This window comes from Anticarsia gemmatalis, chromosome 4 (assembly GCF_050436995.1).
Source record: "Anticarsia gemmatalis isolate Benzon Research Colony breed Stoneville strain chromosome 4, ilAntGemm2 primary, whole genome shotgun sequence".
Taxonomy (NCBI): Eukaryota; Metazoa; Arthropoda; class Insecta; order Lepidoptera; family Erebidae; genus Anticarsia; species Anticarsia gemmatalis.
The window spans coordinates 5,688,083-5,714,098 of record NC_134748.1 but is presented as its reverse complement, the minus strand read 5'-3'; the positions used below and the strand labels follow the sequence as shown (position 1 = coordinate 5,714,098).

Below are 26,016 nucleotides of genomic sequence, written 5' to 3'. Positions count from 1 at the left end.
TATTCTATTGTTCTACTACGGTTTGGCAATGTAGGAAACGTATTATTGTATAATCTTTTTATTATAACACCATTGTTAACTCACAATATGTGCCGCTGCGTAGTTTGTACTGGAGTGACTTAAGAGATAAGTAGTATTCGTCATTTAAATTATTTTTAAAATAGGTATGTGTCCCGAGAACTAATTATTGGTTTACATTATGCTCTTTTAATTGAAATCGGGGTGGTCTATAAAAAGTTAAATAAAAAGTATGCTAACTAATCAGGTCCAGACAAACTTACGAATATTGAAAATTACCAGAATTAATTATTAGCTACTGCTTTCTAACCGTTGTGGAAGGTCGTTAGTGCGATGGTCACTGACTCACATAGCGCCGATAAAAAAACATATAAACACTGTGTATAATGGTTTCTCTAGAGTATCTTACAATTACAAAAAAATGCTTTAGTATATGGTAAAATAAAAGACAATATAGAAAATGATAAAATATAATAAAGTGAATAATTTACATTTAATATTTGGCTTAAACTAACAGGACTGTATACCGTGTGCCTTTTCTCTCAGCTCCCAACATTGATCCCAGAACTGACTGAGCCTCTGTTCGTGGTTAGCGCAGAAGTGTTTGAAGTCTCGCAACATTCGCATTTGGAAGCCTTCGTCTCCTGTCGCAGGTGTTTGTGATGATTTTAGCTTTTTAGATATCATATGATTCCATGACCACAGGAATCCCATCTGAAAAAATAGAATTCTATGAAATTTAACAATTTTATTATAGTTTTTACAGAACTTTCCACATTGGTGACAAAATAGAAATCAAGTATATACGCAACTATCGCATAAAAAACTTTTCTACTTTTGCTGTAGTTACCTATTAAAACATCTTATCAATAAAAGTGTTTGTGGTATCATAGTGATAAGAGCACCGCAAATGTACTAGGTAATATCCTTACCCTTCGGCTGTTATCGTAGTCGTCCTTATTTTTACCGGTCACATGCCTCGTTATGTAGCCCTCGTGGGGACTCGGTGCCGCTTCGGGATGAACTGGATATCTGAATTGAAACATAGATGACACAAAGATAGGTTAACAATTAATTTGATCCTATTGCTCATATGGCTCATAAGTACGACTAAGTATGCATTTCTATTGTAACAGTATCATCACCTGCTACAACAGTGCATTTATTTACTTTTATTGAAAAACAGTTACACACTTATCTTAATTAAAAATATTAACAATCATTTTTATGCAAATGTGTAGCTCACAACGTTGTCCACGTATTATTAGTAGAAAAAATATTGTAAGGAAAAGTATAGCAATGTTAAGTGATTGTAAAGTCAGCAAGCCACACTTTGGAAACTCATGCCTAGCCATGACAACTCCCTCGCCTCTAAGACTTTGTAAGAATAGCTTATTTTAAAATCGTGTATTAGGGAAACGTTGTAATACACTAGAAATTGTCAGTGTTAAAATTACCTGCTATTCAAAGGTCTGTTGGCAGGCTTTGTTCTCAGCGCCTTCTGTTCCGACTTGACAGTAGTAGGTATCAATATGAACATGTTGCCAGTTACGTGCACGTACAAATGATCGCCCACGCCCGCTTCATGTGACGTACTTTCAACTGTGCACTTTATAAAACCGAAACGACCGACTATGGCTTCTTGGAATAAGAATAATCGTTCTAGCCATGTTACTTCGGGAAAACCTGTGAACAGAAAAAGTAAAGTCAACGGCTTGTTTAAGGGAAATTCTCTACACGTCATAATGATTCTTATAAACCCACAAAGTCTTTAGTTTTTATAGTTATTGTGAACTTGTATGACTTTTACTGACGCATTCACTTAATTGCAAGCGTTTGTATCAAACTTATTATTAGCTATCTTTACCTTCGAATAGCGCAGTTTTACTTCTAAGCAGGGGTTCCTCATTCAGCGGAACGTATATAGGCCCTCTAAGCGGGTCAGACTTCAATGTGAAAGGTAAGGCTAGCGGGTCGGCAGGTATTGGAACCATTTGTAGTCTGCAACTCTGAGCTTTACGTGCCCAGCCAAATATCTAAAAAATAAAAGGAATTGTTATATACCGATTTACTAGTAATAAACTGACCAATATTCGGCGACTGTGGCCAGTTAAATTGAACTTGTCAGTGGCGCAGGAGTTCAATTGTAGTGGCCATGAAGGAGTGTTTGCACAATACACACGTACACTTAATACTTCATCAATCCTACAACTCAGTAGAACGGCTGACTGACATGAATTACGGGAAGTCAGGTGCAAGTCCAGCAGTTTCACGTGTTCTCCGAGACACGGAGATCGACGTCACCACATAACGTAGGTAAAGAGTTCTCCAAGAAACGCAGGTAGACGTCACCACCTAGCGCACTTTGGGAAATCTCTAATAAAAAGTCTCGAAGCTTTCAATAGTCTTTTTGAACCGAGCCGGGATTTGATCCTGACACTTCGTGATGTATTAAGCGGAGTTATAGTTTAGTAGTTTACCAATTCAGCGACGATGTTTCCGGAGGCAACAGCCCACTGTATACACATCTCATAGGCCTGGTCTGGACGGAACGTGGCTTGGTATCGCGCGTGGCCCCATTCGATGCGGTCGCTCTTGTTGTTCACATCTATGTCTAGGTGCGTGTTCTTGTATAGAGGCACTGCAATAGAGTAAGTTAAATGAGTTTTGGGTATCATTACAATTTATGCAAATAAATAATAATTATAATGTCCTCCTAGCCGATATACGGCTACGGCGGTCAGTTTCATTGAAACTGGCCATCTATGCAGGACTTTGTTTATAGTGTCCAAGTGTGTGCACAATACACAGGTACACTCTCTATTCCATCACTCTCATAGTCTGGTGGGACGGATAACCGACACGACCAGTGAGAGGTAAGGCGCAATAAGGTAAATAAATAACTAGAGTTAGAGCGGGATATATCTTAAATTATGAATTTTCTAGAAGTTAATTGCTGAGATTTAAAAATATACAAATACATAAAGTACAACCAGACCCGAAACGACTATCTGCGAATCACTCAAATATTTGTTCCAGATGGGAATCGAACCCATGACGGGACTTGTGACGCACGGTTAGGCGTGTGGCGACCACCTTAACCATTGCACCGTACACTATTTTGCTACAACTAAAGTATCGCAACTATAAGTGCTCTGATCTGTGTAACAGGCAAAATTGCAGGAAATGAGTTACACAGCATGTAATTAATTATTTAATTTAAAAGACACTATCTCATGAAACTATTGATACAAAAATACGTACTGTCACTATCACTTCCAAGTTGCATGTAACTCGTGTCAATATTATCACATAGGAAGGCAGGCACGCCCGTGTCATCGGTGACGGGGCTAGAGCCGGATATGTCGATAGCTCCCGTGATGCTCCCGGCCGGGACGAGCGGCGACCGAGGACCTAACACTTCTACCTCCATCCATTCGTTCTCGAAGCTTTGCAGGTCGCCTAGAGGCTTCACGTATTCTGGCATACTGTCTGTATGGGTAGAAACGATTAGTTAGTTTTGTAATTTTAATAAGAGCGCATCAATAGCTTAGAGTAAATATAAATTTAACTATAGTCCAAAAACTTAGTAGAGAGTTTTGTACGCAAGGTTTGCAGCTGTCGGAGTTATACAAAATTCAGAATTTAGTAGGTCAGAGACCGCAGGCTTATGCAGCTGACAGTGGCTGTCCGATATATCTACTTTATTTTGGAAAAACAGCAGTATTCAATCCAAACTAAAAATTCATCCATGCCAAGACTCTGTACTGAGTTGTCGGACTGTAAGTGACGATGTGATGTACCTTTTTCTTTTTTCTGAGGTAGTATGTGATACATGTAGTAGCCAACTACAAAACGCTTTGATGTATCGCCTGACGCGTGACAAATCATTCGTTCTTGGAGTAATTTCTGGAAGAAAAATTGTTTATGAAGAGCGGCGCAAGTCATAGGGTATTATCATAAGGGTAGTTAGAACATGAAGGTGTCGTAATTTTGCTTAGGTGACGTAACTACAGGCCTTCCCATTATTCCATACACTTTGGAAATCAATTACTGCCTATAGAGAGACGATATTCATAAATAGTTTTACCTCCATAATGCTCGTAGCTTTTTCATAAGTCACTCCCTCCATGTTAGCCTGCAGCCAATGTATAGCGTATATGGACACAAAAGTGTGGGACGGAAGGCTGACAGTCTGTTGCAGGAAGCCCACGCCGAGCGTCGGGCTGCGCATGCGCTCCACTACCTCGACCAATGTCGCGTTTGCTTTTAGTTTTGGTTCTAGTACTCTGTAAAAAAAAACTTCAATTTAGGAAACCGCCATGATAATGTACTGCTTCACCATATCTGGATAAGTATCAGATAGCTTAATCGATGGAAAGTTGCCATTTGTTTGTATACATGTGTTGTTATTTATCTAGCAAATGGGTTATAAACAGATGCACATAGGCTGTGAAATTGGCCATTAGTTGATACTAGATTAATATAGCCCATTTCCCAATTTGTTTATATTTTGAAATAATTAATAATTTTATAGATTTTTAAACTTACCCATCGTCATAAGTGTCGTCACTCTCACCAGTCTGAGATTGTGTTCTCTCCAGAACCGTTTTCACAGCGACCCTAAAGTAACAAGCATGTTTTAGTAAAGTTCTACAAATTATACAACTTTTTATAACAAAGGTAATAATTAAGCTGATTATTCCAAACGCTCAAGCTGCCAAGCAGAAGTAATAGAAAATTATGATGAACTATACACCACCAAAATTAGAATTTGAAATAACTTACAGAAATATTTGGTTCGACGTTCAAGTGGTTTATTGCAGATATTTATGAAGCCTATAATATGAAATATTTCTACACATATCTTTACCCTTTACTAGTTAAATATAAGTATATTAGCCCCAACTGTATCGTTAAATAATACTACTACTATTATATTTACCACCCCTGTATTATGATGCATTTACTAGTGAGCATATCCCTGCATTGTGCTATCTACATGACTTGCAACCTGTGCGTAAATATACGTATACGTGTACGTAATCAGATGCCAGACCAAAATTTTGGCACTTTGCAACATATTTTTGGTCGTATACCCGATATACTAAAGTGATGACTGTCTAACACAATAATATGCTCTATGCGTAATAGTAAAACCGGTGTGTCTATTTTTCCAGTTTATTTACACGAGTCTATTGTTAGGATGGGTATTATATGCATTGTATCTTTTTAACAGTATTATTACTAAATCTGCAAATTCTAGAGTGTCGATCTAAAAGTCATGATGAAGCGAACTGGTATACTTACTTGTGGCTTTGACTAGTGTTTAGTGACTTAGTAGGTGATAGTTGCTGCAATGAAACATTCAATAAGGATAAGAATAAGCAACTGATAGGAGAGGCACGGGCAAGCATTCGATGATAGCTTAGCAGCAGAGAAATAACCGTGTCATTAATTTATTGGCATTGCAAAGGATATCTGTAAAAATCATAGTTATATCTTCTAGTTAAAAGGTAATAAGTCTACAAAAATATTTAAATAAAAAGGAGCTTATATGTTTAAATAATATTACATATAGTGATTATTTACTGACATGGAACAGATAACGAAAAATGTGAGTTAATAAAACGTATATAGCGGGTCAGGTTCATGGGTATAATGTTAACAAAGTGAAGAATTTGCACAAGCCCAGCACACCATGCGACTTACACATCGAGCAATCCTTAATTATTCAATGCATTCTTTCATTCACGCTTCATCATTACGTAGGTCGAAACGTGTATGTAAAAATACATAGAAAACCACTGTGTAGTTTTAAAATAGAACATCTTTAACCATTTGTGAGCTGACGTCCAGACACAATAGAAAAGAAAATCTCGTAGTTATGCTTTAGTGTATAGGTTAAAGATGATATTTTTAAAAATACACAATGGACATAGGATACGTAGGTGTGTCGTAGTACTGACATGGCTTCCATCCTGAGCCGCGGCCGATCGTGCAGTCGGGTGCTGCCCACGCGCTCCCTGAACGGAGAGTTCGAAACACCGCCCTGATACACCACACACAACACTCACTTTAACACGACAGTTATCACTTAGATTTTAGCATAACATTCAAAATAGTTCTGTAATGTACAGTCCATGCAACATAATCATGTGGATTTTTTTTTCATCAAGTAGATAATAATTTATACACATAGAGAGCTAGTTTGCTGTTAGTAGTTCGTTGTGTACTTTTTGTTCACCTTACCTTGTTCAATCTTGAACGTAGATTGTCTCTGTCATATTTTTCTATCGACTGTACATTACAGTTGAAAGTGTACCTAACATTATAACTGTACCTCAATATCTGAATGTAGGTATAAATGTGTTGCAAAAATATCACTTGATTATTTATCATTCTATTTTATATGTTATGTCGTTGACTACATAGAAAACTAAAGAAACTAAAAATAAACAAAGAAGCGAGCAAACAAAAGATGTTTCAGTTTTGGGTGCATTCCGTGCATAATATTGCATAATTTTATAATAAGCAGTGCAAATATATACGCAGTTTGCATGTACAATGTGGTCGATCTCATACAAAGATACTGTAACAGGTACATTGTAGAACACTAGAGTCGGCTTGACAAGAAGAAATCTTTGATTTTTATTGAATAATGCAGAGCAAACTTTTCATAGTAAACTGCATAATGCAATATCATTTCAAAAACTGCTTTTTATCGTTGAATGGAACGTATTGTTTGGGATTTAAATCACAATATACATTGGGAATTGTTGGCTGCAGTAGACTTAAAGTGACATCCACCTGGCGAAGCCTAAGCTGCACTGTTATCGATAAAATTACGATTAATCAGTGAAATTAGTACCTACTGTGTTTTCATTAAACTGTTAAAATTAGTCTGTGTGAGTTAAGGTCTAAGGGTGTGAAGATTAGAAGGTCAAACGCCACTCCAATGTTAGGTTAATACAAATTAACATCAATAGTTTACAAACCCTTTTTGAATGGAGCCAATGAGATGAGTGCGCAAATATGCCACAGAAAATAACATCGAAATTATAAAATTTTGATCTCGAATTTAACAAAAACATATAAATTGAAGCGATCAAACGATCAGACCGAAGGTTACGTGTGAATTATTTATTGGAATATTGTTAAATTATATTCACACTAAAACCACTTGGAGGTCTGTCCCATTTGATCGTGGCACAAACTGAAAAGTGTCGTAAGGGATCTGGCGTGGAGACGGAGGGAGTGGCGAAGGTGGCTATACACTAAATAATAACTAACGTAGACGTGACACTAAAAGGTCGCTGTGTGATTATAATAAAGTAAATTTTGAAAAGTGAGTGTGTAACTTAATCCAATCATCAAGAGATATAATTCGTCTAAAAGATAATATTGACCATCATTGTAATCATGTAAAATAATAACATGTTAAAAAAATATAACGAACTATCGATGGAAAACTCAATAAAATTATAAGTGTCTGATTCAATGCGGGCACGATTCAATTGATGGTCAATTTGCGAGTGAATAACGCAGCTTAGTGCGATATTAGTTGGCAGAACGGGTTGCTTTGCTTGATTGTTGTCTCCGTCGTTATCCTCGCAGAGGTAGGTGGTCATGTCTACGTAACGGAACAATATGTTATTATTTAGTGTAGTGTGGGGGCGGTACCTGGTTTCGCGTGAGGATGGAGGTGGAGGTGGAGTGTCGGCGCCGCGTCAGCGCCGAGTCCGCGCCGCCCGCTGCCATCGCCATCTGCAGCACCCACACCTTACAAGGGACCCTTACACCGGGCCCTGGGGCCCTGGGACCCTGTGACGTCACTCGACACGCCGGAAAACTGTCGCCTCCCTCCGACCGAACGCCCCCAATAACGGTATTGAGAGCCCGCGATCTTGAGGCATATTGCTGACGCGATTATCGCACACACGTGTTTAGACCACAGAGCGGAGCCGTGATGTTTGTCAACTAACGACGTAGTAAAATAATTTTTGAAGCGACGCTAGTACCTGTACAGCTACGCCAAAGTATTCGACGTCGTCAATAATAAATTGTTCCTTGAAAATGTAGATAGCAAATGCGTAGTGACAGAAAATAATATATTTGTGAAGCAAAATTTCTACATCACACCAAGGCAGCTGATGCAGCTGATATACGCCCGGTCTGCGGTCTGTGGTATTAATTGTACTCTAGTTAATATCATGCGCTCAGACTCAAACAAGAAATTACAAATAACACATAATGTGCAACATAAAATATATGAAACATCATTGAAATTATTCACATGCCCACATAACAGAACAACATACAATTGGGGAGGACAATATGACATTATTACAATTATAGGGGGGTCAAATATTGAAGGTTTATAAATTAAAAGATAATTATTTTAGTAGATCAACATGCGTCTTACTCGCCAGTGAAATTTAAAATTTCATGTTTGAGTGAACAGTTTAGGACAAATCTCTGTAAATCAATACAGTGTAAATATTTTTGGATATAAAATCGAAAATAAGCAATCAACATCTACGTATTAGGTATTTAGGAATGGTGCTCAACTACAGTACATGCAGTGCAAGTAGTAGGTAACTACGTGACATTCTGTGCAAATACATGCTCAGTGCTTCACTTATAAACATTATTTGTAAACTGTTATTATGATTACATCGGACAATGTCTATAAGTGATATAAATTTAATTATGTACAATACATGGGTACATATTATGCACAAAAATTATATAACATAAAAAATGGATTCCAATTGTAAGATTTGAAAAAAAAGTTAAGTACTGGTGTTGAGTTGTCTTTGCGAGATAAGATTTCATATCGATAAAATTTAAGAAAAAAAAAACTGTAATTTGGAGCTTTATACACTGTTTTAGTCGGAAATATTCACAGTTTAGAAAATCTGTATCAAGTCACGATAAAAACTTTATTTAAACTTCTCATTATAGTTTTAACATGAAATCTTATCTCTTGTGTCCATACTTACCCTCTGCTTGTTAGGTCTTTTAACTTTATTGAAGTACTGTTCAGTCATTTTGAGGAAGCCATCGGTCAACTGATCGAGATCGTGTCTCGTTGGTGTGGGGTATATGTCGCAGTGCGTTGTTTCATCCTCCATTATTTGTTTCGTAGCTGGATTGTTTAGCGGTAAGAGGAGAGTTCGAAACCGCCAGTATTTCAAAGCCTTAAAAATACATGCGAAAGTTTTAATAAGCTGTTATTTTAGAAAAGCATCATAACTTCACACTTTCAGAAGTAATTTCTATAATTATTTCTACTATTCTACCGCAGTGGTCAACTGCGGGGTGGTTTCATAAAGAGTTGCAAAAGTTTTGTTTCTTTGTACATTTTATTTTAATTCTCCATTAGGCAACACTAATTTAACTTGGGAGTCATCTTAGAAATATCGTAGAATATGCTACTTATGAAATTAAGGGAAAGTATTTTTTAATCTCAAGACATAATTAAGCTAATTTGCATTCATGGTCATAAATGTAAAAAAAAAACAGGCATAATAATAAAAAAAAAAAAACTTATTAACACATACAGTTAGTCACACTTGAAGCAAGTTTGTTAGTATTCTAATAAGTGTGACCTTCATACCATGATATTCACCTCAACGAGAGCGAAGTCTGTGTCCCCTCGGGTACAAATATAATGGTCCATGTAATTCCAGTTGTATGTCTCTAACTTCTCGGTGGTGAACGACACCCATGACACTTCGTATGTGTCGTGGTTCGGGGCGTGGAAACGGTAGCGGTAGTGGATGTTGAACGGCGGGTAGGGATGTCTGAAATATGGAAAATTATATTGATAAAACATTAAAATTAGTTAAGGTACTTCAAGGCCTCCATAGCACACTAGTTAGGGTGGTCGCTGTCCCACTACCACTGCCTTAGAAGGTCGTGGGTTCGCTTTCCACACTAATAAATTGTTTTTGTGATCAACAATAAGTTTTTTGGATCTGTTGCTACTTTGTGTCAGATATTTGAATGTTGGTCCTGCGACGCAAGGGGAATCCGTATTACACCAGTTGACTTTCTTAAGGAGAAGATATAAATAAAATCTTCCAGATTTTCTAAATAGAATGGGGACATTAAGGTAAAGACAACGAACGATAAAAGGAATTTCAAATAACAGGACAACACACTAACTGTTGCATCAATAGTATCGGTACTCTAATCTATTGTTGCCTCATTCACATTCATACATCTTGTCATACAAAACCTAATGTTTTTTTAAATATATAACTACTTTACCTGGGTCTATATCTAGTAACAGTAATAGTAGATCCGACTAGCGTGAGCTTGTGGAATATTCTGCCGATAGAGAGCAAGTATCGTTTAGTAGGCGCTGCGTTAGATTGCTTGCCGATCTGCGGGGCCACTTTGGATGGCGGAGGCGCGGCCGTCGATGGACAGTGAGATTCTATCACCTCGTTTTCGTTCACTCCTACTATAAGTTGGAAACCCTGTAATATGAAGAATTATAATGTTAAGGTTAGGTTTCAATTTAAAAAAAATGTTTTAGAGAATGTGTTTCAATGCAAAATAGTTGGACCCTTTACAATAAAGAACTGTAGTACAATATTTATACCTACTCAGTCTGCTTTTTACAAGACGTTGATTATATCTTACGGCACATTTCTTAACGAGCTACGTATTAAAAAGCATTGTTTGTTTATATGAGACTCAATTTAAAGTTTAGGGCAAAAAAGCGAAATGTATTTGGTGATATAGGTCTAAACCGTCTGCAAACGTGCAATAAGAATCGATCTTTTTAACAGGAAACAGACGAATCAAAATCTAAAAGTATCGATGCTTACCTGAGCCAATCTCTGCGACACCAGCTCCTTAAAAACTTCCATAGTTGTCAAAGGTTCCTTATAAATGGCTCTGTTCTTAGCAAAGTCCGCATTAACGTCATCCGGCAACAGATTGTAGTCAGACACTAAATAATCGTTCTGCAACGAACGCTTGTCCGGGAAATAATCCGTCGTTATCGGCAAGCAAGCCGGGATTGTCAATGATTTCCAGTCCACACCTGGTAAAACATTACATGTTATAGAAACTGTATTGGTAAGATGAAAATAAGCCTGAAAATATTAAACGTTGAAATAGATTTTTCTATAGAAGTGTCTTAGGTTTAAAATTGCACGTGTTGGGTGTGTGCTTGAAATACTTTTTAAAGTCTGTCTTAAAATATTTTTGTATCCTTCTTATTTTGATCACAATGCAATCTATACTTTTTATAAACCCTCTCCCCAAGAATGTACGTCTCATTATATTTACAATGCTACCTACAAGCATGTCAAAAACTCTGCTAAGCAAATATCAGCCTTATTTTATTAAAGTCAAGCCTTAATTTTAAAGCTTCTGTGTTATTTACAATATCGGAGATTTTTATAACCCTTTAATATAATAAATTACAATATTACAAATATAATTTTACTGTGCATATGGAAAGTGAATGATATGAAGTGAATATGTGCTATTGTTATTGTAAAAAGCGTTACTTTTGAAAAAGCATGCTTTTGTTTGCCAATATAAAATGCAGCTAGAGTGTAAGCTTTACTTGATACTGTTGGTATAGATATTCTTATTTTAATATATTTTAATTAAATGACGGTCAAGTCAAAGATAAAATATATCCATGGAGTAAAGCTTCCACTCACAGCTTGCAAGAATATCTTCTATGTGCAGTGTGAAAAGTTTAAGCGTTATAGAAGCCTTTTGGAGTTTGTGCATCTTATTACATAACATTTTGCGGTCATCGCGTACATAAATACATATTTAAATTACCTGTATAAATAATTCTTATATTTGCTTATAAAGCTAAAATTTTAAATAGAAATAACATCCCCCGTAGCATATAATAATTATACTAATTAACACATAATAGTAATGCAAAAAACTACTCAATGCAAATCCAATAAATGGAATATCAAACCTATAGCTCGGTTCGCTTCGATCCAATGAGGTTTGAAGATAATTTTCAACGCGATGGTATCATGAAACATCAAAAATGAAGTGAACATTTAATAAAAATAATATATATTTTATCATGAATTCCAATCTGAACACCTTTGTGCACTGTTGTACTAATGTCAGTGAAACACACTCCTATTCCCTTAAAAAATATGTACGAAATTAATTCAAATAGATCTCCTAGACAGTTAATTGAGTAAAATGTATATAAAATATACCAAGTTATGTGAGTTATTACATGCCAATGCTACATGCGGTTGACTAAAACATCTAGAAGAAATATTTGAAATTAATTCCTTTCTGCGGTGAACTGTGTCTTATAGTTGTCAAATCGAGTTGTCGAATAGTGAGATCATGATGTAAGTTACCTAAAGATATCTACGATACAAGATGGGAGTTAGCTGTGATGACTCTGAAATATATTTACACTAAACAAATGTTATTATTGAACACAATTTGGACGCACGGTAGTGCTACCGCTAAGTCAATAGTCAAAGTCAAAATAACATTTTACCAACATTTATTTAACTTGAAATTACTATTTTTTTAACCCATTACTGTCCCACTGCTGGGGTCTCCTCCCGAACGAGGGACGGGTAAGGCCTTGAGTCCACCACGCTGGCCAAGTGCGGGTTAAGGACTATGCATCAAGAAATGTGTTAAACTATTTTAATTACTAAATTATAATAATCAAAAATCAATCAGAGTTAATGTTAGAAATTTGAAATTATATCATAAACAAAATTGTAGTTAATAATCTAATAACAATAATCTTAATTATGATTCCTTCAAACAGGCCTTAAATATTAAGGTAACCTAAAGTTAGTAATGTACCTATATTCAGTCTGAACTCGAGTTAAGACCTTTTAACTCTGTTCTTCCGAACCAAATGCCAACACAATGCATAACTTTACATATTTTTACAGTACCAACCTGTCGTAAGCGCCGGGGTCCATTCCTGTTCACCAGTCGCGCCCCATAGTAAGGCAAGTGATGCGTTATTTGTTGTAGAAGGCGTAGTTGAAGCTACGCCGAGGACTGCTAAAGTTCCTGATGCGGATATCATACGTTTACGACCCATTACATTACCTGGGAAAAAGTATATACTTCATACTGTTGTTGTGGCAAATAAGAGGTATTAAATAGTACCAATGTAAATAAAATATACGAGTTTGCATCAAATTCTGTAAGATTTCAGATCGGCTAAAGAGCTGTGGATTAGTTTCTTAATAAAAAGTCTCTTGATAAGGTTTTGTCTTTTATTAATCAGTTACTCACCATCAACCTGATAAATAGAATGGTTGTTATTAATAATAGAGGTCCCATTCTCTTTAGGTATGTTATTTTCGCGGTGTTCTTCAGTCCTCGATGCTGGCTCGCCGGCTGGTCGCGCTTGGTAATGATGCTGTTGTATCAGCACCCCCGTCGGTCCTGGACAAAAACAAAATGCTCAATTATTTAAAGCATTCTTCGGAAAACGTAGGAGGTCAAGTTTCTCTCACGCAGGTTCTGTGCATATGATTGTAGATTGTACCTATAATATGCATACAGATTGCCGATCTATGTGGGCATAGAACAAAAAACTTTGACAGTAGTTATGTATATTTTAAAAAATAAATACGTTTCCTTTTACTATATTAAGGTATTTTGGCATCATAAGGCTCGAAACCATAATGTATGTGATAAAGATGATATAGACATCAGTGTTTGAGCAATGTGGGCCTCATACAAAAGATTTGTTAAAAGAGTATTATTTTACATTATCGGTTTAATATTAATATTTAGTAATTAATATGTCCCTTATTTACCTTTTGGAAATATATGTGTCCATCTTCGTCTATTACTAGTCAGTTTAACGGTCACGTGTGAAGGGTCGAAGGGGTTGATAAGCGCTCTGCCGGTCCTTATCACGGGCTTGTGTGAAGATATCGAGCTGCGTGGGGACAACCTATTGCTTGATAACGGGGAGTCCGTCGCATCGCTGTTTGTGTCGTACGCTCCTTGTTTGTCTGTTGATAAACAAATTATTATCAATTCTTTTAATAGTATAATAGTATACACACCATTAGTATACTTATGATATTACATCTACTATAATATTGCGCAATGTTATGATTTAGTGTTAAATATTTTAACGTCAAAAAATAACTTGTAAGCGTTACTTATGTCTAAAGGTCTATACCTAATATCTTTAACAGGTATGCAATATATGAGTGATTGTTGAATTATACCTACTATATTCGAGCCATTACAAACGAGCGAACTACGTGACAATATATAATTTTATTGGACTCTGACTCACACTTTATCATACAATTTTTTTTTATATTGACGTAGTTCGAACGTTTGTAATAGCTCAAGAACATCGATAAGAATGTTGACTAAAATATACTGTGGCTTATTGTGGCCTGTGGCCAAAGGCCTCTACCATATGACTTACTACTACTACCACTATTAGTGAGAATGTCAGCAACAGTGTGATGAATGTCTGGGTCGGACATCTTCCTGTGGTGCATAGTAGATGTGGGAGGGCTCCGTCTATTCATGCCTTCCAAGCCGGCTACCGAGGTCTTCTTTGTCCGCGTCACCCTTTGCACACTGAGAAAAGTAGGAAATAAATGGTAACTCCCGCTAATACAATACTGTTTACTTGTCTTTTTAGATTTAACTATGTGATTGTTAAGTCTAAATTAGGTCCAATAATAAGGAACACTATTAAAATTCGTCATCAGATAGATGTAAATTAGCTTAAAAATTCGTTTTTATCAAGCCTTCTAAGAAGGGTCTAGTATAGTGAAATCTCACCACGTGCTATGCGCCGGTGGCAACTGAAACACTTGTGCGTCATACGCGTCATAATCAAATATTGAATTATGCATGTACTCGTCCTCCTTCAACAGCTTCCCTTTACGCTCATCCTCATACATTTTCCTAAGCGGTTCTTGACTTTTACGAGGCGGTAACTTTATTCTGGGAATAAAATTCGAATACGCCACCTTCTTGTTCGTCGAATAAAATGATAAATTAATCCAATGCGGCATTGAATAGTCATCTATGGAGTTTAAATTATTGTCTTTATTGTGGAACTTGAGGAGTGGGACGGCGTGTAAGGGCTGTTCTCCAACACAGACTAAATCGCTGCCAACTCCATTGTCAATGATGCGTTGTTTGGTGACATTCGTCAGTTCTCTGTCGACTTCAAACACGCCTACTCCGGGCGTAATGACCACGCTTAGCTGTCCAGTGCGGTCGAAACATCTATCCAAGTAATGTTTTTCGAAGACTGAAAAGCAAACAAAGAATATGAAGAAAATGCTGCAGTTGTAATAATATAAATGTGTGTGATTATCAACTTTACCATTCAAGCTCATATTTAACACTTCAAGAAAGTTCCCCTGGGCTGCTGTAGAGTTGATTGCTGTCGGAATTTCCATGTTAGGTCGCTCATGGTATTGCAGCACAATCTTTTGGTAGTCAGTAAATAAACGTCTCAGTTGTAGTAAGACGTTGGACCAGTCTTCATATCTCTCATTCTGAACTGCCACCCTAAATACAATTCATAGATATATGTAGTTTTTTATATAAAATTTGCAATTAAATAAAACTTTAAGATGTGTTTTTTTTGTACCTGTAAAAGTCCTCATAAAATCGGCCTCTGTAATCTTTTTGTAGGCATTCTTTCATGTGCTGAGGGAATTCTTCTAAGGACTTGGCTTTATAAAAAGTTCTTGAGAACAAAACGATGGTCACTTCATGGTTGCTGCCATTTTTCTACACAACAAAATAACGAGTATTAGGCCAAATACAGAGCAAATTTGATGTTAAATAATGTTCGGAATATTTCTCTTACCTTCCACTTAGCAAATAGTTCAGCAAGGAATCCGTTAACAGCCTTTTCGAAATACAAATCACCGTGTATATCGAAATCCCACATTTCAGAAGACATTTGTATGAAAAGATAGACCATTGAGGTAGAAGATCTGAACACAATCTTGGTGTCTTCTGTGATGACGCCACAAGCCACTCTGTCACCTTGGGACCACATCTCGTACACCTGGCAACGTATAGCACCTCCGCAATACTCTATTTTTTTATTCAAGTACACACAGGTGCTGACCTAAAACACATTACGAAACGACTTTAGGACAAGAGAAAAGAAAACCGAAGCGTAAAGTTAGGCATTACGCAAAATACATAAAGTAAATCAGTTCACGTGTAGACTTTACCAAATTATTCTTCAACCTCCACATTTCCGACCTTCCCATATATTGATCTTTGAAAGTGAGCTCGACTGAGTCAAGAGCCACATCGGCCACATTTACTATGTTAACATACACATCTGCAAATGTTCTTAATTGAAATGTTGTGGCTATGCTCTGTTCCACGCTGATTGTATCTGGAAAACAAAACCAGCTTTAAACACGTTTCGGCGGACGTCTATTTGGCCGTGGTCGCGGTAATCCGATTCTATCATAAAGAATAACCATGTTACGCGAATGTTTCAATTATAGTTAGTAGGCTTAGTAATTTTAATATACTAAATCCATTCTATTATACAAAGTTAGCAAAGGATTGAAATCTGTATGAGTGATTGGAAATCTCTTATTCAATTGAATCAATATCTTCTAATAGAAAGTAATAGTCTTCCAATAAAAAAATTACATTATAAACTTGACTTTGTACACCTCCAAGTGCCCTATTTTATCTCATGTTGGTAGTTCCTTTGTCAAACAAAGATGTCATTTCTACTATATGTGTCAGTGACACTAGACAACTGTAATCAGCTGTTGACATTGACCCCCTTATCTTTTACTGATAGGAAGGCAATAATAGGCTATTGAAAGTATAATAGGAGGAACATCAAAACAAATTCATTCAGAAAATGAATATGAGTTTGTGAAAAACTTTTTTTTTAAATTTTACAGGTTTTTGTTTACAATTTTTTACGTTCTTCTTTTTTATTTTGACCTGTAGTTGGTAGACATGCAGAATCAGACAGGCATGGTTTAAATTCTTGTGCCATAATTCGCTTAACAATTTAAAACAGATAGTATCACTAATAATATGATAAAACCAAAATAAGAACCATCTGTTTTCAGGTGTGTCACAGTACTGTCCAGGGAAATCAAAATAAGTCAAATCATAGAACTTTCTACTTATATGTCTTTACCCTCTTATTCATTGATTGCAATTTATCTTTGTTGACTTTCAATAAGTATGTGAAGATACCTTAATGTCTTATTGAATTTTGATATGAATGATTCAATATATAATATATAGGAATAAATCTTTATCAGTTGTTGCCATCAATTCATTCCCTTACCCAACACATTATAATTTAATATGAAAGGTGTGATTTAACAAGATCTTCTGGTTGGACCTTCCATAGTTGTTACAAAGTTCTTAAAAAGTTAAACGCATATGAGGATCTTACAACAGATAAGTATATAAATATTTAAAATGATAGTACAAAATATATTAGCACTTATACAGACACATCTACAACTATTTGTTGAAACATTTTTAATATTACATAGTTATCGGAATTCAGATCTCATGGAGTTAAGATCGCATGAAACTTACCTCTGCCTCGTCCAGCAGCATCCACCTTGGCAACTTGCAGTAACAAACGTGGATAATCATTGTCAGGATGGTATATTTCAACAATGTCCTTCTCTTTCAATCCAGGGTAATCTTTGAGGTTTATTATAAGATCACTCGCTGAAATTATTAATATTATTTAGTAACATCTACATTTACAAGATCAGAAAACTGATGAATCACAGTAAAAGCATAACTACCCTACAATAATTTGAATAAAAACATATTACATATTATATAGTGATTTTAATAACAATGTTATAATTATATTAGAACTAGTTATTACACAGTTCATTTGAAAGGATAGTCAAGCGATTGAAATATCGTCCACAAGCAGTTTAAAGTATAATCAGCTCCATTTTACAAGTACAATAACATGAGTAACTTAAAAATAAGTTGAGAATTTACTATATTTGTTATGACTTATTGTTGTTTGACTTGTAATACAAAAATGAAACTAGAATTACGAAGAACTAAAATAGTTAACAAAATCTCTACATTTTACAAGGAATTTTATAATGTTATGAGGGTACTTACTGCTGAAGCTAGACTGGTGGACGATAAGCTTAAACGACTTCATTTTGGAAATGTTTGCAAAGTTCACTATTATTAAGCTACAAAATAATAAAACACAACAACAACAGTCATTGTAGAATTTTGATGATGAAAATAATTGATAAAATTAAATTCTAGCCAAACAACAACATCAATCTTCAAACAAAATTTTGGCTATGGCATCTTTGACACAAATGACAATAATAAATGTCAAAGCATACATAGACAGTAGAGCGATGAAGTTGCCAACCAATTAGGTAGTCGAATATTTGGACTTTAATTAGTTGTTAATATTTAAATTGTATTATTTTAAGCAGTGGCAGTAATATCACATCACCGAGGATAATCTTAAAGGTTTTAGTTTTTTAACTTTCTTAAAGTTGATCATATTTTTTACTTATTTTTAAACACTCGTATAATTGACAGATACACGACACAATTCCTCAACACTAATATTAAAAGTCTCAAAATGACATTATTGTCATTTGTCAATGTAAAAATGTCAATAACTTTGACTTTTGAGTTCGTCAACATTAGAAACGGTATTTCGAAAAATATCTTGGAGTAATATGGTCCTGATATTAGAAATATAAATAAAAACGTAGGAGTGCTTTAGACATAATGTATTTATCGGACTTTAAAGATTTAGTTAGCAGCTTAGCTGTAGTAACTACAGTCTTACAATTTTTATCAGGCGTGTAAGTGAGAATACAATTCCATGGCAATATGTTTGCATTAATTAGAGGCATTGTGTATTGATTTCTATGAGACTTTGTATTGTATTGTTTTAGGCTGGTGTGTAAGCAATATGTTGTTAATAGAACTACGGCCGAGGCCTCGCCATTACCATTTATTTGCGGTGTGTTGTCGTAAGTAGCAGGAATTAGAAAAAAGTACTTTACACAATTAATATTAGATCATTTTGAGTATAACTCATAACGTTCTCATTTTTTTTCAACAGGTGCTGCCTTTGGTTCCTCTATGGATTAGTAAAGCAAGATAATTTAATTATTTTAGTTAATATGATTGGCCTAACGCTAATGGTAGCATATACAATTGTATTTTATATTTTTACGTTTAAGAAATCAACCGTTTTAAAACAAGGGCTACTTACACTCGCATATGTGATAATAATGGTGATTTATGTTACTTTTGAAGAGGACAATGATGTACTTTTAGTCAGACTGGGTAAGAATTAGTTCTCATTATTCTTATTACACTAAGCTGTATAGATCTGTGATGAATCACCAATTGTTTGAGTGTAAAACCACCTACTCCCATAAACTTAAAATAGCAAGAACAGGTTTCTACAATTCTAATATAATATTATTAATTATGTTTCAGGAATAATGTCTTGTTCTCTCACACTGATAACAATTGCGGCCCCAATGAGCAAGCTGTTACATGTACTGAGGGTTAAAAGCACTGAATGTCTTCCATTCCCAATGATACTGATGTCATTTTTTGTCTCCACTTTCTGGTTCCTATATGGTATGATAGAAGAGGATAGCTATCTATTGGTAAGTCTCCTTCAAGGATGTAATCTCCATTAGAATAGATTGTTTAAATGATAATGTATTCATGTAATAACAATAGTTAACATTAGTATTTAAATACCAGACTAGTGTTTTAGAGACTGGCAGCATTTATTATAATTAGGTATCTATTTGGTAATAATATGGTTATATGTATTGTTGGACATTTATACATCAATTCATAATATCACTCTTGTTATACTCAAAGGTTTGACTAGACATGTATGAGATACACCAGCATTTCAACATTTATATTTTTAGACCCATGTTACAAAGGGCGAGCCTTTAATAAATATTTGTCTATAAATTACTTTGCTATGAAGTTCTTAACTACTTGTATACATTGGTCCCAGATACTCCTTGATACTCTTGATACTGTCTGTACAAGTCAGATTTTTTAATTAAAAAATATAGTATTACTTCTGGCCTTTACAATAATCTACTCTAGTTTTAACACGTTCCCTGCCCGCGACGCGTATGTGCGTTCTACAAAACGCACATACGCGTCAGGGGCAGCGAACGTGTTAATAAAGAGTTTGTAGTCAAAGCATGAAAAAGCAATAACATGTATTGTACCGTGTCATAAAATATTTATTACTCATGAAAGGAATTCAATGCAGTGTTATATCTAGACTGCATGCCAGCCACTTGATTTGAAACAATAATGAGGTAGCATGCAGTTAGATATTAATATGTATCACAGTAAATGTAATTCAAGTGTACTGTATTGTATAAGTGGACAGTAACTATGATCTAATCTCTACCTTATCAAGACCTTGCTGTTTCATGTCTATTATTACACCACCCTCATACCACTTATCAGTCTAAACTGTATTTTATCATAATATTGATTATCACTTAAGTATGTTCTTTTTTTATAATTACAGATGACCAACTTTGTGGGTGCTGTGCTGGCCATGTCCCAACTGTCCTTATTTGTGATATACCCCAACAAGCCAATGTCGCCAAGCATAGGAAAAAGTATTTTAGCATAAGTCTGATTGTTGGTTGTGCTGTGAAACTATGCATTTAGTTATCTTGTTATGATAGTTTGAATTTATTTATTAGTAGTGATTGAGATTGTTTTATAGAATTTATTGAGATCTGATTGTAGTGTTTAAGAATTAATTTTAAGAAAAATATCTTATGTGCCAGTATCAATTACAGTATTGTTTCTCGTAATTATATGTAGGCTGGTAAAGATACAAAGGCAATAAACATAGTTAAAACTATGTAAATGTTGCGAAGAAGAGAATAGAGAATGAAATAAGATCATATTTTATTAAAGAGATGGATTGAGATTTCATAATAATTTAATGCTTAGGTACAAAATATTTTTCTAATATAGACAATGTTGACTTATAGTAACTAATGTTACATAACATTAAAGCTTGAAAAGTCATTCGATGTGTTTAATTAATATATCTTTAACACATTATCCTTTTGTTGTGTCATTATATTGTTATCTCTAAGTTACTGGTTTGCAGCATGTGCCCAAATTGGGTATTATATATTGCTAACAATTTATTTTTAATGGCGGAAATGATTTAGATAACAGACACAGTTGTGTGCATTACAAGAGATATTTAAATAATATATTAATATATCAGTCATTAGCTGTAATAGCAAAATGACAGTCTATTTAATGATTTTTTATCCTTGTTTGCTTTTTGGACGCGTAAGTTTGGCAGCACTTGATAAATAACAGGAGTATCCTTTTTTTTGTTTATGCTCCGTTTGAACATGCGAACAATGACTAGCAAACAGGCGCATATATTATACCTATCTACTATTTTATACCTTGAGATGTACTTGTATAGTTAGGTTTCAGGTGTAGATTTAAGTCAGTAAATTCACGGTCGGGATTCGAACCCACAAATCTGTTTTAATCCTCTACAAACCTCCGTTTTATATTGTACTTACCCACAGGCAACCTACAAAAAAGCAATAAACAAACACATTTTAATGCATTAAATATATTTTATATTCATAATATAATTTTCAGAGAAAATACACAGGTAAATAGGTAAATTTTAACAAGCTATTCAAAGATAACATTTTAAAAATTAGCAAATGCGTAATTTATCACAGTTGGATAGGTAAAAAATACTTAGGTTCTCAAAAACAATTTGTAGGGAAGTCAACATTTATCCATTTTTTGACAAACGCAAAACAAACGTTCTCGTCGCCCATGTACACATTTCCCGAGGCCTCTGTAGTTACTGATAACACTAATTGGGCCTATTATACTTCTCTCGAAATTTTTACGCAACACCGTTGCCTCATATGAAGTGTTGCCTGGTGCCATCGTGAACGCTACAACATAGTATAAACTCACTTTGTCTTTGTCGTAATAAAAATGTATCCTTAAAATAGTTTTTAGTGCCAGACTCATACAACCCCAGCATCGCTGAGTCTTTATAGTTTTTATCATGGATGTAATATGATCTACAACAACATTAACACTTTTTTGACCTTCTGTGTCCTGAACTGGAAGAGGGTATAGTTTGTGGCAACTGCACCATTTCTCATGAATAGCTACGTCTTCACACGTTCGATTACTAGATATTAAATTAAATGTACTATGGCAATTTGGACAGCCTTTAGGTGGTTCGTCAGTAACATTACTGCAAACAGCTAATCGTTTTATATCTAGGAGTGTGCTGTAAATATCATACGGCGTCACCAGCTTAAATTGGTTTATTACTACAGCTCGAACTTCAAAAGGATATCTTCCTTTAAAATATACTGGTAGCCAAATAAAGAACATTGGCATTCGATCATCGTAATAACCTTCCCAACTCAACCTCTTTGTACCAAAACGTATGCCGTGATCGCTAAAAAATATAACGAAAGTCTTTGCTAGTGACCCCGTATAGGACAGTTGGTTGAAAAAGTTTTCTACAATTTTATCCGCCTCATGTGGATAGCTTTTTGCATCGTGACTAAAAGAGTTTATCCAAAAAAATCCAAAGAATGATTCTCTTTTATATGTACTTGCAAAGTCCAATGCATAGTCTAGCACCTGTTGTCCCGAGCAGACCATACCTGCGCATAGAAAGGTGCTATTCCTGCGCTTACGTTCACCTTTAAGAAAGAATGGCCGCATATAATGATCTGTCGGTGGTTTCCGGAATTCATAGTCGTTTGTAAAAGTGTCTGGTAACTGAAGATAGTCCTCTCCGTAGGCTGTTACATATCCCGCTTTTTTAAATGTACTCCAAATCATGTGATCATTGCAATTATCCATTCTTCCTAAACATTCTTTAACAATAGTCGACATATTGTTACCGGTGAGCGCTGCCATTAGGTTTGGTAAGGTATTCTCGGCAATCTGCAACAATAAGGGAGATTTTAATCAAACAAATTAATTTTCCTCAAATACTGCTTGCTAGTTGAGTCATATAGATAAGAGTACCTTATGATATCCTCGATTACTAATCCAATAGTCATTCCTAAAATGATCCATAGTTCTTGGAAGTGATTGTACGACGCGAGACAGCGACATTGAATCTAATCCTATCATTAGTACATTATATCTTGATGGGCATTTAACTTCTTCATTTTCAGACACGTTCATTTTTTTAGTGAATGCAAACATATCGTCGTAAATAGTGTATGTTCCATTTTTATCTGTGTATTCAAAACATTGCACGTTTATAAAGTCCGTCTGTAAAGTGATTTTGCTATTATCTTCGAACTTTGTGCAATTCGAAAACCTGAAAGAAAAACTAAATGAATCGAACTGTTCCCATCATTATTTAACCTTCGTGGGGGTAGGAAACAGACGTTTTATAGAAAAAATAAGGATAGGTACAGCTAGCAGCGTATTAAGTTATCCCACTGCAAGTCTATATTCCAATTAATTATTTATTTCATTGTATGACATTTACACAGGTTGTCAATTGTTTACAAGTTTAGTTACAAAGCTATTTTTAAGTAAGTTAGCCATGTGATGGTGTCAGGAAGTAAACTGGGTCTGGAACTGGGCCCTCAAGTGGCCCAGAGTACGCGTACAAGGGACATCTTTGTCATCATGTGGTCCGTAATCTAGTCATCTTCACCAACATCCCATGGTCTACTTCCTTGCTCTAACATAATCGTCAGAAAATGTATTCTATTATAGTTATACTTACGCTATTCTGCCCTCTCGACGTAATTCATCAGTCTGTATTATAAATTTATAGCAGCAGTCAAATCGTTTGCCACTATGTTTCATGTATTTGTGAAGAATATTTGATTTTATAAAGGCTTGCACGGTGGTGCCATCAACTTTTCTTAAAAATACTGCTCTTTTTCCACAAGTTACCTTTCGTTTTGTGTTATTGCTAATAGATTTTACGTAGTCGACCATTACTATAGGTATTTTGCAGCCTGCAGTGTCGATCATTTTTGCTGAAATAATATTATTTGCATTAAGTATACTAACTTAAAAATATCTGTCGGATGCTAATAACTTCTTGTGCTACGTTTATTTTATTTTATTGTGATAAGATGTACTTATACCTACTGGTTGAAGCTTGGGTCAGTTTAAAAGTCCCTACGTGGTTTTGTAACTTACGTAATTCTAGTAAACTAAAATATTAAATAAACATAACTGGCCATGACTGGTAAGCTATGAGTTTAAGAAGGTTGGAAGTTTTTACGTAAAGAATTTATTCAGAGCTCCAAAGCAAGGGGTAAATAACTGCGATAAACAAAACGTATACAGGAAGGGAATAAAAACACTTATACAACACTGTACCTTCAAAAACGCCATCTAATTCAAACAAGTCATCTCTTTCGTCACCCATTTTAACATCTTTGTACAACTCGTCTAACGGAATGCCTTTAATTGGAGTTCCTCTTTTTATCTCTTCTGTCGTTATTATTATTTTTTCTTTATGTCCAACATGTCCATACAATTTTATAAAAGACAATCGATACCAGTAGTATAAAATGACGGTAACAAAACATGAAAATATTATTAAAACACCGACTGCTATTTTCATTTGTCTCATGTTTGATTTCCGCAGTAATTTTCTTAGCCTGAAATATGAAAATATTATGTGTTCACTTCGGTAACATGAACTACTGGTCGTTAATGAATTTACAGCTAAAGGATTTTATACTTATTCGAATAATAAACCGTGCTGTTTGATTGTAGGTACTTAGTTCGATTACTTCTATTTTAAGTAGGTAAAACATTTTTTCTACTATCTTTAGCGTAGGTAGCGTAGGCATCTTTGACTTTGGTATTAAACCTAAATCGAAGTCATACGTGGTTCCTAGTTGCACACCAACTATATAGCAATTAATAGCTACCTAAGGTATAAATTTGAATAATAGTTAAATTATAATTAGTCCAAAGGTCTTCGTTTCGTAGTTTTTAAAGTCACTTTAGAACCACTGACAAACCTTGTTATTGGAGATCTTATTATTTTGAACGCTTTTAAACAAACACGGCTGCATCTTCCTGAAGCTTTGTTCACTTTCATTATCAACAATTTAAATGTGAAACAAACTGTCAACGAAACGACCACAATCGTGAATGACTGAAGTTCTAACTATATTTCTAACTACAATGAAGTTGTGATGTTTACACCGGTATCTAGTACATAAATACGCGTGCGATGTATTAAACATCCACCATTGTCTAACAAACAATATCATTTTGTAAACATACAATTATTTCCAATTCTAAATGCTAATTTGTTTTCGTGTGCAAATAATCTTTTGAACGTTGTTTTAGAAGCTACGTCGTAGCACGAAGCTACGAAACTCGGCTTTCAGAAATAATTGTGCTATATCCACAGAAAAAATCTCAACTGCTTACTACTTTACCTCCTTTTATTTTAAAATAATTAAATAGTTCATAAATATAACCCAAGTTAAATCTTAAACATATTAATGTTGTTGGAACCATTTCTCTCCCTTTAAAAGCTGCTACGAACAAACGTGTTTAAATCAATTTAGCTCAGAATCTAGGACTCTATTGTCAACTGCAGCTATTTTTATCTTCCTATTGACATACAAAACGAAGTAAATAATGACTATTTTGATGGACTTACCCATTTTATAACACGAAATTGCTTAAACGTATAGGCTCATCTTAAAGTTTGTTAATAAAAAACACTAATTGGTAAAATTCTGTTCAAAATAGAGAGGGTTTTAACATTTATAAGAAAATATGCCGACTTGGGATGCTGGGGTGCCATTGTGTCTCTCAATTCTATGACGAATCTACGCATGCGTACATTAAGATGAATGGAAGGTAGAGATAGGTACACCAGTTTAATATACTTTGTAAACAAAAAGATAA

General features: G+C 35.0%; 3 protein-coding genes across 11 annotated transcripts; 1 reads left to right on the top strand and 2 right to left on the bottom strand.

Moving 5' to 3' along the window:
* Positions 1–472: 472 nt before the first annotated feature.
* Positions 473–18,364, bottom strand: Iml1 (GATOR complex protein Iml1). Of its 9 annotated transcripts, none has more exons than XM_076113258.1 (27): positions 18,163–18,364; positions 17,608–17,745; positions 16,251–16,420; positions 15,875–16,141; positions 15,653–15,795; positions 15,383–15,570; positions 14,830–15,307; positions 14,465–14,622; positions 13,833–14,033; positions 13,303–13,455; positions 12,958–13,113; positions 11,987–12,001; positions 10,863–11,080; positions 10,297–10,508; positions 9,641–9,827; positions 9,024–9,221; positions 7,702–7,785; positions 5,988–6,070; positions 4,570–4,641; positions 4,109–4,307; positions 3,822–3,927; positions 3,283–3,510; positions 2,499–2,659; positions 1,886–2,054; positions 1,476–1,704; positions 951–1,050; positions 473–732 (listed from the first exon to the last, which is right to left on the bottom strand). In XM_076113258.1, exons 1-27 carry the CDS (start codon positions 18,203–18,205, stop codon positions 529–531), a joined length of 4,560 nt encoding a protein of 1,519 aa, XP_075969373.1. In that variant the 5' UTR covers positions 18,206–18,364; the 3' UTR covers positions 473–528. The 9 variants fall into 9 exon arrangements, with proteins under 9 accessions (XP_075969373.1, XP_075969379.1, XP_075969376.1 ...); XM_076113264.1 differs by lacking the exon at positions 5,988–6,070 and adding an exon at positions 5,329–5,372; XM_076113261.1 differs by having other exon boundaries at positions 9,653–9,827.
* Positions 18,365–18,675: 311 nt separating this feature from the next.
* slv (sugar transporter SWEET1) lies at positions 18,676–21,117 on the top strand. Its single transcript, XM_076113963.1, has 5 exons — positions 18,676–18,878; positions 18,972–19,049; positions 19,142–19,368; positions 19,525–19,700; positions 20,603–21,117. Exons 1-5 carry the CDS (start codon positions 18,802–18,804, stop codon positions 20,708–20,710), a joined length of 666 nt encoding a protein of 221 aa, XP_075970078.1. The 5' UTR covers positions 18,676–18,801; the 3' UTR covers positions 20,711–21,117.
* A 617-nt stretch (positions 21,118–21,734) lies between these two features.
* Positions 21,735–25,228, bottom strand: LOC142972671 (uncharacterized). The gene is made up of 6 exons (XM_076113960.1): positions 25,113–25,228; positions 24,460–24,743; positions 23,852–24,110; positions 23,134–23,434; positions 22,713–23,049; positions 21,735–22,031 (listed from the first exon to the last, which is right to left on the bottom strand). Exons 1-6 carry the CDS (start codon positions 25,190–25,192, stop codon positions 21,856–21,858), a joined length of 1,437 nt encoding a protein of 478 aa, XP_075970075.1. The 5' UTR covers positions 25,193–25,228; the 3' UTR covers positions 21,735–21,855.
* Positions 25,229–26,016: the final 788 nt, after the last annotated feature.